Genomic DNA, 17,714 nt, shown 5'->3' with positions numbered 1-17,714 from the left:
CAAAGGCTCACAACGGGCTTGTCAAGGCTGTATCCCCACTTTGAACTTTAGGGTACAAGAATGGGGGCCTGCATGAGGACTCCTAAGCTTATCTACCAGCTTAGCTTTGGTCCGCTGCCACCATCACAAGAACTCCCTCCCTGGGAAGCCTTGAGAAACCTTTCACCAATTCCCTGGTGAACACAGATCCAAACCCCCTTGGATCTTAAAACAAGGAGAAATCAATCTGGTTCTTAAAAAAGAAGGCTTTTAATTAAAGAAAAAGGTAAAAATCATCTCTGTAAAATCAGTATGGAAAATAGCTTTACAGGGTAATCAAACTTAAAGAGCTCAGAGGACCCCCCTCTGTCTTAGGTTCAAAGTACAGCAAAACAAAGATAAACACTCTGGTAAAAGGTACATTTACAAGTTGAGAAAACAAAGTAAATCTAAGACGCCTTGCCTGTCTTTTTACTTACAAGTTTGAAATAGGAGAGACTTGTTTAGAAAGATGGGGAGAACCTGGATTGATGTCTGGTCCCTCTCAGTCCCAAGAGCGAACAATCCCTTAAAACAAAGGACACACACAAAAGCCTTTCCCCCCCCAAGATTTGAAAGTATCTTGTCCCCTTATTGGTTCTTCGGGTCAGGTGTTAGCCAGGTTACCCGAGCTTCTTAACCCTTTACAGGTAAAAGGATTTGGAGTCTCTGTACACAGAGAGCTGTTACCCTTCCCTTTATAGTTATGACAGGGCTACTAGAGAAACTGCCTCTCACACAACTCGTCTACAGACAAGTTTATAAACAAGGGCCGAAGAATAAAATAGCAAAATTTGCACTGGACGCTGAATTATTAGGTTAATTTAAACTGAAAAACAACAGGAGGAACTTCAGCAGGATCTGGCCACATGAGAGGAACAGGCCACCCACCGGCAAATGAAACAGTGTGACAAATACACATAGGGTCCAGTGGAGGAACAATTGAGGGTTGCTCAGCCATCTTCCTAGCTACTAACATCACCACAACAGCTCAGGAGAAGGAGCCGGGGTGACCTGCTGACCCCATTAAAATCTATGCACATTTTCCCATTCAATTCAGTGAGGCCAGCATCTCACCCAGGGGTGTCATTGTAGATCGCCCAGCGCAGACCTCGGCTGAGCGTGCAGCAGCTGATGACAAAGCAAACAAGATGTTGGGATATATAAGGAGGTGACAATACAGAAAATGCTCGGTTGTCATTATATGAATCAAAGGGACACCCTGATGGGGAACACCGTGTCCAGTACGGGTCACCCATCTCGAAAAGGCTGCTGAAGAACTAGAGGAGGTTCAGACACCGGTAAGAAGAATGATGGGAGGCCAGGTGGGACTTTCGTCAGAGAATAAGGGGACGTGAACAAGGGAGATTAGGGTGCTGCTATTCAATCCATCTCTTGCTACAAGACCAATGGGGCCGCATAACAGAATTGAAAAATCAGCAAATTTGAAACTGATCAAAGGACCATGTTTTCCCACAACGCACAGTTAGCCTGCGGAACTCACTGCTACAGGGTGTGATTGAAGCCAAGATCTTGGCAGGATTTATTTTTAAAAGGACTGGGACATTGGATACTGTCGTTCACACAAGAGAGGAAATGGACAGGAGTTTGGGAAGGGATCCAAACCTTCCTTCTTCAGGGCATGAACCACCATCTAAGTAATGAAGATCAGGAGGAACCTTCTCCATTTGGTTGGTTATTCCGACATTGTCCACTAAGATGTCTCTTGACCGGTCTTCTGAAGCTGCTGGGGCGGGCCCCAAACGCACTACAGCTCTGAATTAGTCTTGCAGTTACTATGTAAATTGCCTCTACCCAGTGACCTCGTCCTTTAATAACCGATGGCTCTTCCTGAGCCAAAGACGAGTCCTGCTGCTTTTAGAAATGAATTGAACCTTAGTTTTGCTTCCTGGGGCAGGACCCCTGGGCTGTGTGGATTTTTGCTGAGCAGTGCGGCTGGATAGCAGCAGATCTCCAAGATGTCCTGAACCGACCTTCCAGCCCTTGGGCTCCTTTTCAGTGGAGCAATTTCCCAGCTGGAGCTGCCCAGTGCTTGGGAAGGAGCATTTAAGAGCGTGCTCCTGGGCTCCATTGTAGATTATCCACATGGAATTGCTTCGTTTGATCTCATTTATCTTATTTATTATTAGGATGACAGTTCTCAATAGCTGATAAATCGGCTGCTAGCTGCTATTAAAACAACCTGCTCTCCTTCTCCAAAAGGGGGTGCGGACAGGGGGCTCTGACACTATTAATACAGCCCAGAGAAATGGGAAACCGGCCTGACTGAACTCGGCCAGTTCTCTCCTGATCAGAGCTTAAATCCCTTGGACAAATGACCCAACCATGAAAACGCCATAGGTTGCAGTGTCAGAAATGTCTCCCAGCTGCGATGCTACTTTTACACCGGTCCTGATTGGGCCAGTTTGAAACTGATGTGAGGAGGATTAGACAAAGCAGAGCAGCTAAAGGACTAAGGGAACGATCTTGATATAAAAATCCATTTAAACCCAGGCTCTGTAATTAAAAACATAACACGAATGCAGTCACAAAACCAAAACAGCCCCATACCCCACATCCAGCAACTCGTCAGGAAATCCTGTCACAGATTGAATCAGTCCCCACCAGGGCCGCCAAGAGGGGGGAGCAAGTGGGGCAATTTGCCCTGGCCCCGCAGGGGCCCCGCAAGCATCTCTTTCCTGGCTAGAGGCGCCTCACCCGGCGGCAGTCCAGGACTTCCGTGGCGGGGGGGCTCTTCAATTGCTCCGGGTCTGCGGCAGCATTTTGGCTGCGGGGGGGGGCCCTTCATTGCTGCCGAAGACGTGGAGCGCCGCCCGATGAGTACAAGCGCCGCAGTGGGTGGCGCCTTTTTTTAGGTCCGCTCCCCCGCTTTGCCCCAGGCCCCCTGAATCCTCGGGGTGGCTCTGGTCCCCACCACTCCTCACCTCCCTTAAAGCAGCTGTTCCCCTCCACCCCCAATGCCAGCTCACACCGATGGGGTTTTGCAGCATAGCCCGAGTTTGATTCAGCCTATTTCACAGCTTGGGGGTGGGAAGGAGCGAATTCCAGACACAAAGGATGGAGGAATAGTTGGACTTGAAGCAGCCCTGACTGAGGCAGAAGTAGATAAGTGATCTTAAGAGCGATGGGGCTTAGGCGTTTTCCAAGTAGTGCTGTTGGCACTGGAGTAGGAAACTCCCCAAAGGCCTGTATGAAACTGCCACCCCCAAATTCTCCAAGTCCCCAGAAGGCACATGGTTTGGTAGCCTCCAAAATTCCCACACTAGCACCCCATCAACTAGTCTGGTGTGAATCCCATGGGCAAGAACCTGTTTCTTTTAAGATAGTTGAGTTACCGGAAGCCCAGTTGAGTCTCTACTCATCTGGCCCTGACGCTTTAGTAGCTGAACGCCGCCCAGTCATTAAGGGATCTTCTCATCAGAGCAGGGAGGGAGCCAGGGGCTGGGACGCGATGACCTTTTGAGGTCCCTTCCAGGCCCACAATTCTATGACATGTTAATCTCGGTAACAAAGCACAAGGTGAATTAATTGACTTGCCTAAGATCACAGAGGAAATCTAAAACTGCAAATTGCACCCAAGTCTTCCTATTCCCCGTCTAATGCCCGTTCCACTGGACCATTCAGAATGAAGCAGTGACTGTGCCTTGCTAAGGGTCACAAGAGACCCCTACATTTTAAGATGCCCCTAGACAATTGACAAGGCATCGGGGAATCCTCAGACTGGCCCAGGGAACGACCTGTTACTCATGACCTAGAAGAGAACATAAACCAGACACACAACAATTTGCACATGGAGCAATGTACCAAGGCTCGTGGTGGATTCTCCATCACTGACAATTTTTAAATCAAGATTGGATGTTTTTTGAAAAGATCTGCTCTAGGGATTGTGATGGGGGGCGTTCTCCGGCCTATGTTATCCAGGAGGTCAGACAAGCTGATCACAATGGTCCCTTCTGGCCTTGCAATCTATGAACCTTAGTCCTGACTTAAAATCTGAACTCCAGACAACCTGGCTGTCTAGAGCCACACGACACAACTGCATTAAACTTCTTAACAGTGGAATTTTTAAAAACACCACAGTTACTTGAGTTGTGCTGGAAAATAGAGGTAGTTGGGTATTTTTCGACAAGCTGTTTTTCACTGAAAAATGCCAAGTTGTCAAAAATTAGACGGTTAGGAAAACAGGGTTGGTTTCACTGAATCTCTTGACTCCAAATTTATTGGAGGAAAAATATTTTCAAATTTTTTTAAACAAAATGTTTTGACACATTCAAACCAGAATGTTTTGGGGCTTTTGAGCCGGAACAACGTTTTCAGGAATGTTAAACGTGAAAAAAGTCACAATCAAAACATTTTGAAATTATTGAAGCCAACGGTTTCATTGGATGCAGAATGAATTTTTGGTTTGGTTTATTGACTCTTGACAATTTTCTAGAGTTTGACTCTTCATCTTGATTTGGGATGGGATAAAATTTTGAAATCTCCCAAATTCTCATGGATGCGAAAGGAGTTTCCCACCTAGTTCCACTCCAAAGCCACACAGACGCTTTTGAAAATCACATCCTCAGGGCCCACTTGTGTAGAACGAGGCATCTCCAAGCTCTGCCTATACACCAGCTCAGCTGAGTCTCCAGGGTTGGCAACTCCTGCAATTTTTTGGCACTGTAGTTGTTGTTTTTCGGCAAACCCCGGTTCTTGGAATGAGCTGATCTGAGATCCTCAGCTTTCTGCTGTGTTATTTTTTTAAGCAAGTTTCTAGCCCACAGTTTCATGGCGTAAAGCTTAAAATGGTGACTCAAGTTCTCCTGAAAGACTCACAAACCAGAAGGCAACGAGAAAGAACTCAACATTTTTTAAGCACATTTCATTTCTTTCATGATTTTTGTACATCTGGAGTTGACAGTAGTGGGTCTCGGGCTGTCATAGACTTGTAGATTCCAAGACCAGAAGGGATCTCTGTGAGAATCTCAGCTGACCTGTAAAACACAAGCCGTAGGACTGCCCTGGATTAGTCCCTGTTCGAACCAGAGCAGATCTTCTAGAAAACATCCAATCTTGATATTAAAAATTGCCCGTGATGGAGAATCCACCATGACCCTTTGTAAATTGTTCCAATGGTTAATTATCCTCAGTTAGACATTTACACTATTTCTAGACTGAGTCTGTTACCTCTTTACACGTATTTATTGCACTATATACTCGTTTGATTCCGAGGTGTAAGAAGTAGGTAACTAGCTTACTAGTATGCAAATGTTAGTTACTATTCATATCCTTTATCTTTGGTCCTACATGTGTCTTTGCCTCACTGTATATTCATGGGTATTTCCATTAGTTGCCTCTTTGAAATTAAATACAATTAAATCCTCTTGTTCAAAATGGACTGGGGAGTTGTGAATAAAGCAGATTTCACTGTCACACTGACTCCACTTGGACTGCCTCTGTTATTATCATAATTGGACTGAACCATTTTTTGCCTTTGCTTAGGCCTCACCAAAAAAAATTCACCTTTAGGCAAGAGCTCAGACATGACAGTTTTCAGCCCAAAAGGAAGAGTTCAGTAGGTGGTGAGCTCGAGGAGTCAGTGATATTCTCATGAACTCCGTCAACAAAAATGAACTCTGCCCATTCCGCATGCCAGAATGAGAAGCCACTCTCCGGAGCTGGTGCACATGTCAAAAGGTGATGATGCCATGCATGATCCCTGGACTCCCTAGGTTTAGATAAAACAAGTTTATTATAGAAAACTATATTTTAAGTGACTACAAGTAATGAGGCATAAAAGTCAGAATTGGTTACAAAGAAAATAAAAATATAAACCACCTGCTAATACTTATCTCAACAAGCTAAATGAACTTAAAAGCAAAACATTTCTCTCACCATAAGCTTCCAGCAGTCTGGCTGGATTGCTTCAGCCAGGACCTCCCACACTGTTCAATGATGCTTCCTTTGTCTTTCAAACATTGTAGCTGCGATGAGGGGAGAGAAGTAATTTGTGTTGTGTGTATTCTCTATTTTTAAACAATTCTCCCTTCTTTGAGGATTATCTCCAGCTGGGATTCAGGCAACAGCCAGTCTGTTTACACAGGACGTCCAGCTGTTTCCGTTGCCAATATTTAAAGTTCTTGCTCACACTCTTCTTCCTGCCAAAGAATGGCCACTTAACTAGATGATAGTCCATGATAGTTCATTTGATTATGCTGATATCTGCCTGGGGCACCAGTGTGTCTTTGTCTCTGAAGAACAGGTTTGGGCCAGATTTTCTAACTCTGGAATATGTCACAGCAATGCTATACAGTAGAATCTTATACATATACAAACAATGATCCTGCAAATATTTTACCCAGACAATAATGTTCAGCAGATTACAAGTTCTCACATGATAACTCACAAAGTATACTTTGTACAAAAATCATCATTAGCTTGTAAAAAGGATGAACATAGGGGTAGTCTGTCCCATCCACAATTAAGCTGGCTGCAACAGATCAATAATCCTGTGACTCTTTCAGACTCCTGGAACAAAGCCATATACTGTGGTCATGGACATTCAGCGCTATGGACATCCGCCATCTAAGTGTATTGTTGTTATCAATGTCCCCCTGGAAAATCCAGAGCCCAGCCAGCTTCCAGGTGGTATTATGTATATTACTATAGATCCAGAGACCCTGGTAAAGATATGGGTCCCATTATGCCAGGTGCTGCACAGACACATGGAGACAACCACAGTCCCATCCTCCTCCTGCATACAGCAGCCACATATCAGTGTTCTAATTCCCAAAAGATTAACACACTTTGAGCTGTAGCTTACACAGAGCTGTGTTGCAATTTCACTATTTTCCCATTTAATGCTAGTTTATGGCATTACATTTTCCCATTTGTACAGAGAAAGGCAAGTCCTGTTGGGTTTGTGAGAGCAGTGACATCTGGTGGCTATGCCAGGTACTACAATGTATAAAATGCAGTAAAATAAGTCTTTGTATTTGCTAATTTGCTGCTTTGTGGTGTAAAGGGCTTGGCAGTTATAATTTTTTTTTTTTTTTTGCTATTTCTTAGCTCAGTAATATCAATTTTTATAATTTTTAAAAGTTTTATTTGGTCAATATTTTTGAAACATAAGTTGGTTGATTGGGGGATTTTTCTGGTCAAAAATGCCCTTTTCTCAACATCAATATTTTTCATTTAAAATAATTTCTTTTTAAACTTTACCACTATTTTTAGCAAATTTTCTCTTGAACATTTGTTGTTTATTGCTTTCCTTTTGTAAACTAATTTTAAAAATAATATGAAATTAAATAAAAATGCACCATGGTGACTAAGCTGCCAAAAACATTAAAATATCCTTATTCTGAAACTTAAAGATGATAAACTATACAAAATGACAATTGATTAAAAATGGGAAATGGAGAGAGGTGGTTAGAAATTACAAATGATGCAAAATTCACAAAAATATGAGACACGTAGTCGTGGTTAGCAATGTTCTGATTTATTTTGGTCAGAAAAAGCCAACTCATTAAAACTGAAACTGTTCAAGAGCCGTTGTCAGCTTTCATGAAACACCTGATTTGAAGAACATTGGGTTAAAAAACTTCCAAGGTTGTCAAGGAGATGCTGAAGGAGGAATAGGCAGAAAAGCAGGAGAAGACCCAGGACCGCAGTGAAGATGACAGAGAGACCAGATCCAGGAGAACAAGGATGTGAAAGTGTCCCTCCCACTGAGCTAGGTGGAGAACAAGGGAACTGAAGTATTGGGCGTGAGAGGCAGAAAGCAGAAGAGGCAGCGGGGGTGAAGAGAAGGGGGTGAAGGAGGAAGAGGTGGAGCCAGGGAATCAATGATGGTGGAAAGTGATATTGGGGGAGGAAGAGGTGTGTTCTTGCTGGACTCGAGTCAGTGGTGCAGTGTTTACATCCATGAGATGCACCTTTGCCCTTGGGCCTGATTTGCACATGCATTTACCCGAGCTGAAGATACAAATAGCTGGTTTGAGGATGCACGTACATGTCTCCACAGGCACATCCGCTCCTGGAAGTCTGGCCCGAAGACTGAAACCCAAGGCAGTGTACTGGTCTGTTACAGGAATGAGTGTCTCTAATGCCACTGTTTATAGCGGCACACCTTCCTTCTGGCAAATCCATTTGAATTCAGCACTGCAGGTTTCAGAGTGAATCCGATTCCCTTTTATCACCCCGCAGCTGTTCACGTCAGCAGGACCCGTTACTGGGAACCTGTAAAACAGGAGAAAGGAAGTCAATGAGCCTAATTCAAACCCTCTGTAACTCTGCTGAAATCAATGGAGTTGATTACATCAGGGACAAATTTGTCCTTAATGTGCTTAGATTAAATGAAAGGAACCTAGAGTAGTTGGGTCTTCGTTCTAATCCAATGGGCAGTTTGAATTTTCCTGAGCTCTGTGTAGCACATGCTAGCACAGGGTAGCTCTTTGTCCCCATCTAGTGGCTACACCATAGATAGAGGCTTATGAAGCTGCTACTGGAGCTAAGCAAATACTTTATTTTTTTTCAGTTTTGGCGCTAAACTGAAAAAAAAAAAATTGTTTGGTTCAAACCAAAACTGATTCTCCCCCCTAGGTTTTTCTTTCTGGAATGAAAAACTGAACAGGAAAAAAAAATCATTACGAGTCGAAAAACATCCCTACATTAAATGAAATGCAAATATATATATTATTTTTTGTTTTGTTTTGGGAATTTTTACATCTTTTTTTAATACACCGCTAAATTTTGAAACAAAGCATCATTTAAAAATGAAAAAGTTTCAACACTGCATTTCAAACAGTCAAGCAAACCATTTTAACTTTTTTGGTGGGGAAAAATTGGCAGCCAAAACTATTTGCTAATTTGAGATGACTTCACAAACAGTTTACTTGCCCTGAAAAATACATTATTTTTTCCAATGAATTTACTGGTCACTGACAAAAATTCACCGTTGTAGTTGCTAGAGTCTCTGCATTCACAGAGCAGGGCCTGGAGCTGAAGCAATCTTGCTGTTTGGGTTGTTTAGATACACGGCTACATGTGTTCAAGGCCTATGAATAGCTAAACCAGAGGATGCCATTACATATGCTTTAAAAAAAAAAATAGCAACCACCAGGCAACACTCACAGAGTTTGGTCTAACACGGAGCTGTCCACCCAGGTCCAGTTCTTCTCTGCAGATGTAACACTGAGCCCGAGCCAGACATGATATTTACCCTGTGTGACGTTCTGTATGAACTCCTGTGGGGTGAACACAGAGGGTGAGTACAACCTGCTAGACCTCGAGGATTCTTTGCTTCAGCCAGCAAACTTGACAGACTGTTCTCAAAACAGGCACTTGAGTATTTAGGACTTGTCTACACTAGAATTTCTTTTGTTCTTATAAAGTCCCAGCATTTCTACCATCTGTGTAGCAGCACCAGTGGGAGCGCTCATGTAAACGGGGCTCAGGGCTAGATGACACAGGGTGGGAGTGCCAAGTGTCTAGAGGAATTAGGAGCAGAACAGTGACAGTCACTTGTCACCCCATTGACAGGGACTTATGCTCCTAACTCCCTTTTGAGCTTCTGAAAATCACACCCAGAGCGGTTAATATACCTCTCTGCCTCCCGCTCTGCTGTTCCCGTGCTTGGATGCTGATGGGGAAGGGGCATCCATCAGCATGAGGAGGAATAAGCAGAGGCAGTGGGGACAGACGGGGGAGTCGGGGCTCTCCTGGCTTTCCCATCCCCCTGTTGATGGGGAGCAAAGCGTGTGGGAGCTATGCCAGCCGTTATGCTGCATTAGCATCCTCAGGAAGAAATCTCCTTCTCCTCTTGCACATCTGGGACCATGTAAGCAGTGACCCCCTCCAGCAGAAGTCTCGCCCCCTCTGTTTTACTTTACCATCTCCTCCTGGTCTTGGATCACTAGCTTTCGAGAGCTCTTCGCGGAGCAGTCATCACAGCTCTCCTTCCAGTTTTTGCTGTCTTTGGAAAACCAGTAACACTTTCCCCTGCGTGACAGCCAGTCCATGGGACAGAGTTTGCAGCTGGAGCCGTCTGGAGAGAGATGTGGCGAGACACAGCAGTAATGATTGTTAGCCCCAGGGAACGTGCTTACAACAGCTCAGAGAGGGTACAAGTCCCAATGAGTCAGGCACTATCGGTGATCCCATCCGGAGCCTCTCTCAATGTTTAACAATGAGAGCTGGTCAGAACATTTCCCTCAAAACTGTTCCAGTAGAAAAGCTGTTTCAACAAAATGTTCTCATGAAACTGTGTCAATTTTGACACATTCTCACAGAAAAAGAAGTTACAGAATAATACGTTTTTTTATTGTGGAAAATGTTCTGTTCTGAACATTTCAAAATTTCACTTTGAATTTTATTTTATGGATTCTTATTTGTATAGGATTGGTGTTATTTTTTACATTGTTTCATGACGTGTCATAATACGTTGAAAGATTCTGTGGTTTAATTTTATAATTCATTAAGGGCAGTTGCTACTTTGTGCTGATCAAAACCAATGTTGATAAACTGCAGAGGGTTCAGAGAAGAGCCACAAGAACGATTGAAGGATTAGAAAACCTGTTGTACAGCGAGAGACTCAAAGCGCTAGAGCCATTTATCTGAACAAAGAGAAGGTTAAGGAGTGACTTGATCACAGTCTGTAATTATCTATGTGGGAAACAAATATTTCATAATGGGCTCTTTGCTCAAGCGGAGAAGTATAAGGTGATCCAATTGCTGGAAGTTGAAGCTAGACAAATTCAGATTAGAAATAAGGTGTACATTTTTACCAGTGAGGGTAATTAACCATTGGAACCATTTACCAAGGGTTGTGGTGGATTCTCCATCACTAACAATTTTTAAATCAAGATGGGATGTTTTTTGGAAAGATCTGCTCTAGGAATTATTTTGGGCAGTTCTCTGGCCTGTGTCCTACAGGAGGTCAGACTAGCTCAGTGGTTCTCAAACTTCATTGCACTGCGACCCCCTTCTGACAACAAAAATTACTACACGACCCCAGGAGGGTGGAGTGAAACCTGAGCCCTCCCCAGCCTCACTGCCCTTGGGGTTGGGGCACAAAGCCTGAGACCCATCACCCAGGGCTGAAATCCTCAGGCTTCAGCCCCGGGCGGTGGGGTTTGGCCTTCGGCCCTGGGCCCAGCAAGTCTAACGCCAGCCCTGGCCACCCCATTACAATGGGGTCGCGACCACTTCAGGGTTCGGACCCCCAGTTTGAGAACCGCTGGACTAGATGATGACAATGGTCCCTTCTGGCCTTGGAATCTATGAATCTATGCTTGAAACATCTGGTTGACTTTTCTTTTCTAGATCAACGCGTCTCCGGTTTGTGCTGTAATGAAACAGTCTGGCACTTTGTGTCAAACTCTTTTCACTGCATGGCAAGGAGGAGACACTTTGATCTCGGTGTCAAATTCTTTCATTGTTTAATTATGACACAAAGTGGCACAGTTTCAACAGGAGAGATTTCCCCTACAGGACTCAATAGCCCAGGGTTGGGGGCACTCCCTTGCGAGAGCTGGGTGCAATCCCCAGGTCCAGATCAGGCAGAATTCAAGCCTGGATTTCCCACGTCTGGGCAGAGGGCTGTAGATAGTGGGTATAATAGAGACATGCTACCAGCCAAAATCCTGCTCTGTGCAGCCCCAGCTGTCCTTGATGTTAGACACCTACAGGGGTTAAGTGGCCGCTGGGAGGGGGTGCTGAGGATCCCAGCAGTATTGAAACGTTGGACTTAGGCTCCTCAAGTGGCAGTTAATCATCTAAGTCCCTCTGTGGATCCTCACTCAGCGTCACCCACTGTCACTATCTGTACCCTCAACCGTCACCCAGAACCACCCGGGCATTGTCAGCCACGGGCATCAGCCAGAACTAGCTCGGCACACTCAGCCTCAGCCATACACGGCTACCTCCGCGCTGCCCCTGATCTCCGCTCCTCCCGCAAAACCTGCATGACGCCCTCAGCCCTGACAAAGCAGAGCCACTTGCTTCCCAAACGCACGGGCCATGTGACAGGCAGACGTGCTGCTGGTGTTACAAGAGAGCGTCTGAGGTCACTGCTCAGGTTTCTGTGTGAGAGGTGGGTGAAGTTGGATGCCTAGTGCTTTCTGGTACCTGTTGGAGGTGGGAGTGAAGGCCTTAGAGAGCACTGGAGTGTGTTACTGACAGTGCTGTAGCAACATGACTGTGCCTTTGGGGGGGATGGCTACGGGGTACCCTAATGAAATCTGAACTATCACTAAATATGGTCTTTGGGGAGTTCATTGAACTAGTATCTTAGACCAACCTGTCCTGCTCACTAGAGCTGGGGGGACGGGGGGGAATTCAGCAAATAGTAAATTTGCCAAATAATGCATTTTTTTGCACTCAAGCTATTCAAAATTTTGGGTTGAATTACACATCGTTTTGGCCCCAACTTTGGGTTTTTTTCCTGGAAAAAGACAAAATGGTTCATTTCAGCCATATCAAAAGGTGTCATTTCGACTTCTCATTTTGAAACAGTATTTCAACTTCCAGTCTGGTTTTTCTAAAAATAAATGTTAAAAGGGCAAAATACCCCTGAAAAATGGGGGGAAAAAAAGTTTTAGGTTGTCAAAATGAAGCCACAATGAAGGTTTTTCATTTTTTTCCAATACATTGAAAATTTTCCAAAAAAAAAAAAAAAAAAAATAAAATATCCAGTTTTTGTTTGAACTGAACTGTTTATTTTTTCTCCCCCCTGCCTCCCTTAATCCTTTTTTTGGTTCAGCCCCTGAAACGAAAAATCAATTATTCGCTCAGCTATTCCGTCACCCTGACAATTGCCCTGACTGACCACTGGAGGGCACTGTGCCCCACAATCCCCACTGAGAGGTGTCTGCCATTGGTGCTAGTTGGCCAGCAAACATTGTCCAAATTAGATCACAAACGTATTTGCTTGTCTGTCTGTAGCCAGCACTTCCTCCCTTCCCCTGATGCCACCAGACTAGGAATTCAGGCACCCAATGTCTGCCCTACCTCCAGCCGATGCTAGGACTGGGGAGGCTTGGAAAGAAATTTCCTTCCTCTGAGCCCACTTGGATGGGGCAGGTCGGATATGGCCGTGTCTCCTACCCCTGGGCCAGGGCTTTCTCTGATGGCCTGGCCTCTGCTGGGATCTGGTCCCAGATGCTAATATCCATGTTTCTGCTCCACCTCCATGATCCCCCTCTGGCCTCCCTCCCATTGGTGGGGATGGGGAAAGATGCCCCAGGCTCATCTTCTCCTGGCCTGAGGTTGGAGGAAGGAGACTCTCTCCCAGCAGCACCACTTCTCACAGACTCAGAGAAATGTCGGACTGGATGGGACCTTGAGAGGTCATAAAGTCCAGTCTCCTGCGCTGAGCACGACCAAGTAAACCTAAACCATGCCTGACAGGTGTTTGTCCAACCTGATCTTAAAAACCTCCAATGACGAGGATTCCACAATCTTCCTTGGAAGCCTGTTCCAGAGCTCAATTACCCTCAGAGTTAGAAAGTTCTTCCCAATATCTAACCTGAATCTCCCTTGCTGCAGATGAAGCCCGTTACTTCTCATCCTGCCTTCAGTGGCCAGGGAGAACAACTGATCCCCGTTGTCTTTATAACAGTCCTTAACGTATGTTATCATCCTTGGAGGAAATATGGGAGAAGATCCCCTTCTTGCCTCCCCCATCCACAGTACTCCCCCCATCCCCCTGGCCTCACTGAGTGAGAGAAAATCTCCAGGGCCCCCTGAGGACTGGGATAGGAGGAGGAAAGAGGCTAGCAGGCTGGCCTGCCCATGGCCTGCCTCCTTCAAACAGGCCCCGCCTCCGCCTACGCGGTGTATGGAACATGCCGAGGGGCTCAGAGCCACAGTGAGTTGCGGTTACCTGCTGAGGGGCTCTGGGCTGAGTGACACAGACTCTGCTTCAGGCGAGACACCAAGTCCTCCAGGCTCCTGTTGCATTCTCTGCCGGGGGAGTGTCTCTGGGCGACACTGCCGTTCTCGGGGACCGATGAGACTGCGCCAGTGTCCGTCTGCAGGGAGTGGCCCTGGAAAACTTCCAAGCAGCAGACAAGTGAGTGGTTGTTACTGTTGCTGTTATGGCCGCAGGAGCTCGGGTTGTGCACTTTAGGGGTCACTGATGTACAAGCTCCCAGGGGCCCCAGGGCTTTCCCAAGGTCCCTTCTGCTGCACAGCAGCTGCCCCTAAGGAGGGCTAATGGCTAGGGCACCTGTCCAGACCATGCAGTCCTAGGGGAGCGGCTTGGACTATGGGGGTTTCCCCGGGGCCGAGGCAGGAACAGGGTAAGAGTGCAAGAGACACAGAGGATACCTGCTTCTTGGTGACCAGCACTGGGGCTTCTGCAAGGGGGTGTTGCCAGGGAGCAGTTTATGACCAGGAACCAAGATATCTATCTACAGTATCCCCATGCACACCCTCCCTCCCTATCCATCCATCTATCCCCATGCACACCCTCCCTCCCTTATCTGTCTATCATCTAGTAAATAAACAAATTGCACTAGGAGATACCCTGGGATCTGCATTACCAATCTCTCCTCCACACAGGAAACTGACCTGCCAGACCCTGATATCTGCCAGCGGCCAGCAAAGAGGTAAGGAATTGGAATGATCATCACTATTTAGGGATCTGAACAGTGAGAATGTGATGATGTGAAAAATCACCAAGGAGCATCTGTTGACCCTGGTAGGGACAGAGGTGATGGAGTGTGGCAGGAAGGAAGGAGGAGCTTTGTTCATGATGAATATTCTAATCCATTCCATGTTTTCCTTCATATCGTGATGTTGAAAGTTCTCATCCAGGGGGTGTTTGACCCAAGGACAATCACTCAGGGCCGGCTTTAGGCCAATTCCACCAATTCCCCCGAATCGGGACCCGCGCCTAAGAGGGCCCCGCACCCAGTGGCAGGGCCGCCCAGAGTGGGGGGAAGTGGCAGAGAATCCCTTCCCTGGCTGGAGACACCTTTTTTTTACTCACCCGGCGGCGCTCTGGGTTTTTGGCAGCACTTTGGCGGCGGGTCCTTCAGACCCGGAGCGAGTGAAGGACCCGCCGCCAAAGACTAGGAGCGCGGCCCGGTGAGTACAAGCCCCACGTATTTTTTTTACGTGTTTTTTTTTAGTCATCCCCGTTGGGGCCCCGTCGAAACTGTTCGAATCGGGCCCCGCACTTCCTAAAGCCGGCCCTGCAATCACTGCCTAATGAAAGCCAGTGGGAGCCAAGCAACCTCCTTTAACCTCAACAAAAGGAGCAATTAAGCCCCCTTATATGGCAGAGACAGCTGCAGACAGCGGAGGTTACCACCCACTGCAACAGGCCACGTGGCAGATCAGAGCTAAGCCAGGTGAGTGGAGAGGTTTCCTGGTTGGAAACACAGGGGCTAGGTTATTGGTTGTAGCCTGTGTGTGTTGGAGGGAAGGAGCCAGGAGAAGCAGTTGTGAGCATGACCTCTGAGAGGAAGCACGGAGACAGAACTTCTTGGGCACAGCACTCAGTGGAGAGGCAGGCTTGGGGATTTCTGAGCAAGGAGACTTCCTGCTGTTTGTTTCTCCTGTGATCAGAGAAACAGGACTTTGTGCATGTTTTTTTGTAAATAAACAAGATGACACTAAGAACAGACCTGACTCATACTGAATTCTCCTAATGGCAACAGCCCTGCAAGGCCATGAACAGCAGCGAACCATTCGGACCAAAGGGGCAACGATATTTGACAAAGATGACGTTTCTCCCCAACTGGATGACCTGAGTTTCAGGAACCAAGCTCAGACTGGACAACACTTTGCCCTGGCCATGATGATGCGTCCAGTTATCTACTGACAAGTGGAGCAAAATTTCAAGGGAACTATGCCGGGACAGGAGAATTGGGGCTACGTCGCTGAAGAGTTAGTTAGCGAACGGATTCTCCATTTCCAACATTTAGACATTTGTTTTCATTCTGAATTGGAATGAAAAGTTGAAATTTTGACCTTTCCCGCAAAATGAAAACTCTGAAGAAAAAAAAAAAATTCTGTTCAGAAACATTGAACCAGTTGTTTCGATAATGTCAAAAGGTTTCAGTGTGATAAGGTAAAAAGGCATTTCGTTACGACAAGTCAAAACATTTTCATATCATATTCAATATGATGTTAAATGTGTAACATTCAGAACTATAAATATATCATTAACATTTTGCTTTTTATAGACTATAAATGTAGAAACAAAATGAATCAAAATGGGAAAGTCAAAACAAAACTTTTTACCTTATCAAAATGAAACATTTTGACCTTACTGAAACAAAATAAGTCAAAATGAAACATGTTTACCTCATCAAAACAAAACCTTTTAACATTATTGAAACTCAATGAGAAAATTTAAAGATTTGTTTGGATGTTTTTCTGGTGACAATTTTATAGACATTGACACATTCCCCCGAAACTCTTTCATTCTGATGAAACTGCATTTTCCAATGGAAAACCGTTCCAAAATTTCCCAACCAGCTGCAGTCACTAGGGACCCGTTCCAATGAATAGCAGGCCTTGAGCGACTCACCCTGACTGCCCAGTGCAATTACCGCTGTAACCAGGATCACGTTGCCAGCCAAAGCAATCCACAGAACGAACCCATGCCGGCGTGCAAATCCCCGGAGATCTGTGAGATGCAATATTCAGTGAAGCACTTTCTGTAGCTACTTAAGGACGTGTTAAACAAAGAGGCATATGTGCTTATCTACACTGCAAACAAAAACACGCAGTGCCAAATCTCAGAGCCTGGATCGATTGACTCGGGCTCATGGGGCTCGGGCTGTGGGATCAAAAATAACAGTGTAGATGCTCTGGCTGGAACTCAGGCTCTGAGACCCTCACAGGATTTCAGAGCCTGGGGTCCAGTCCAAATCTGGACGTCTACACGGCAATTTTTAGACCTGCAGCCCGAATCACTTGGTCTGGGCTCTGACACTCAGTGCCACTGGTGTTTCTTTGCAGTGTAGACATACTCCTGACATTAAAGGCAGTGTGCTACTGGAGCCAGTTGTAAAGCTGTCAGACAGGGATACACTAGTCTTAGGAGTTCCCCATTGACTGGCTGGCCAGAGTGTTCGACTGTTATTTCCGGAGCAATGTGAAACTATTGGAAAAGTGGATCAGATTTGAGCAGTGGTTTTAATCTTCCTGTCCCCGCTGCAGTCCTGTCCAATCAGCCCATGAGAAAAGCCGCCAGCACCAGGAGTGATTTGGGGCTATAGACCAAATGGACATATAATGGGTCATTTGAATTGTATTCAAACATACTGTTCCTGTCTTGTGCTCAGCGTCCTGCTTGTTGGCTTAGTCCCTGCTTTCAGCGCTGGGCCACGAAGCAGAACCCTTCAACATCTGTTCAGACTCCTCATGTCCTTCTCTTTGCTATGTGCTGGTGTGACTTGTGAACGCTGGTGATGTTGAACATAACAACTTGGTTCAGAGGTGAGATCTGTGCTGGCAAGTATGATAGGTACCCCTCGGGCTGAGCCTCCTACACAGTCATCGGGCTAAATTCGTTGTGAGGTTTTGACAGTTTCTGGTGGTGTGAACCCTGATGGAAATTCTGCTGTGGGAACAGGTGGCAGCTGCACAAAACATCCTCCCCCACCAATGCGAAGGGTTGAGTATGTGTACACACACACACACACACACACACACACACACACACACACACACACACA

General features: G+C 45.9%; 1 protein-coding gene across 1 annotated transcript; it reads right to left on the bottom strand.

Moving 5' to 3' along the window:
* Window positions 1-7,640: 7,640 nt before the first annotated feature.
* Window positions 7,641-16,660, bottom strand: LOC113408024 (killer cell lectin-like receptor subfamily F member 1; the record flags this gene model as incomplete). The annotated part of the gene is made up of 5 exons (XM_026659681.1): window positions 7,641-8,259; window positions 9,154-9,266; window positions 9,912-10,066; window positions 13,904-14,074; window positions 16,562-16,660. Coding segments are annotated over 5 exons (662 nt in total), but the record flags the coding sequence as incomplete, so codon positions are not given.
* Window positions 16,661-17,714: the final 1,054 nt, after the last annotated feature.

Source organism: Terrapene carolina, unplaced genomic scaffold, assembly GCF_002925995.2.
Source record: "Terrapene carolina triunguis isolate 2854851 unplaced genomic scaffold, T_m_triunguis-2.0 Scaffold651, whole genome shotgun sequence".
NCBI classification, from domain to species: Eukaryota; Metazoa; Chordata; order Testudines; family Emydidae; genus Terrapene; species Terrapene triunguis.
Note: the sequence above shows the minus strand (reverse complement) of the source record. Positions and strands in the feature narration are given on the sequence as shown.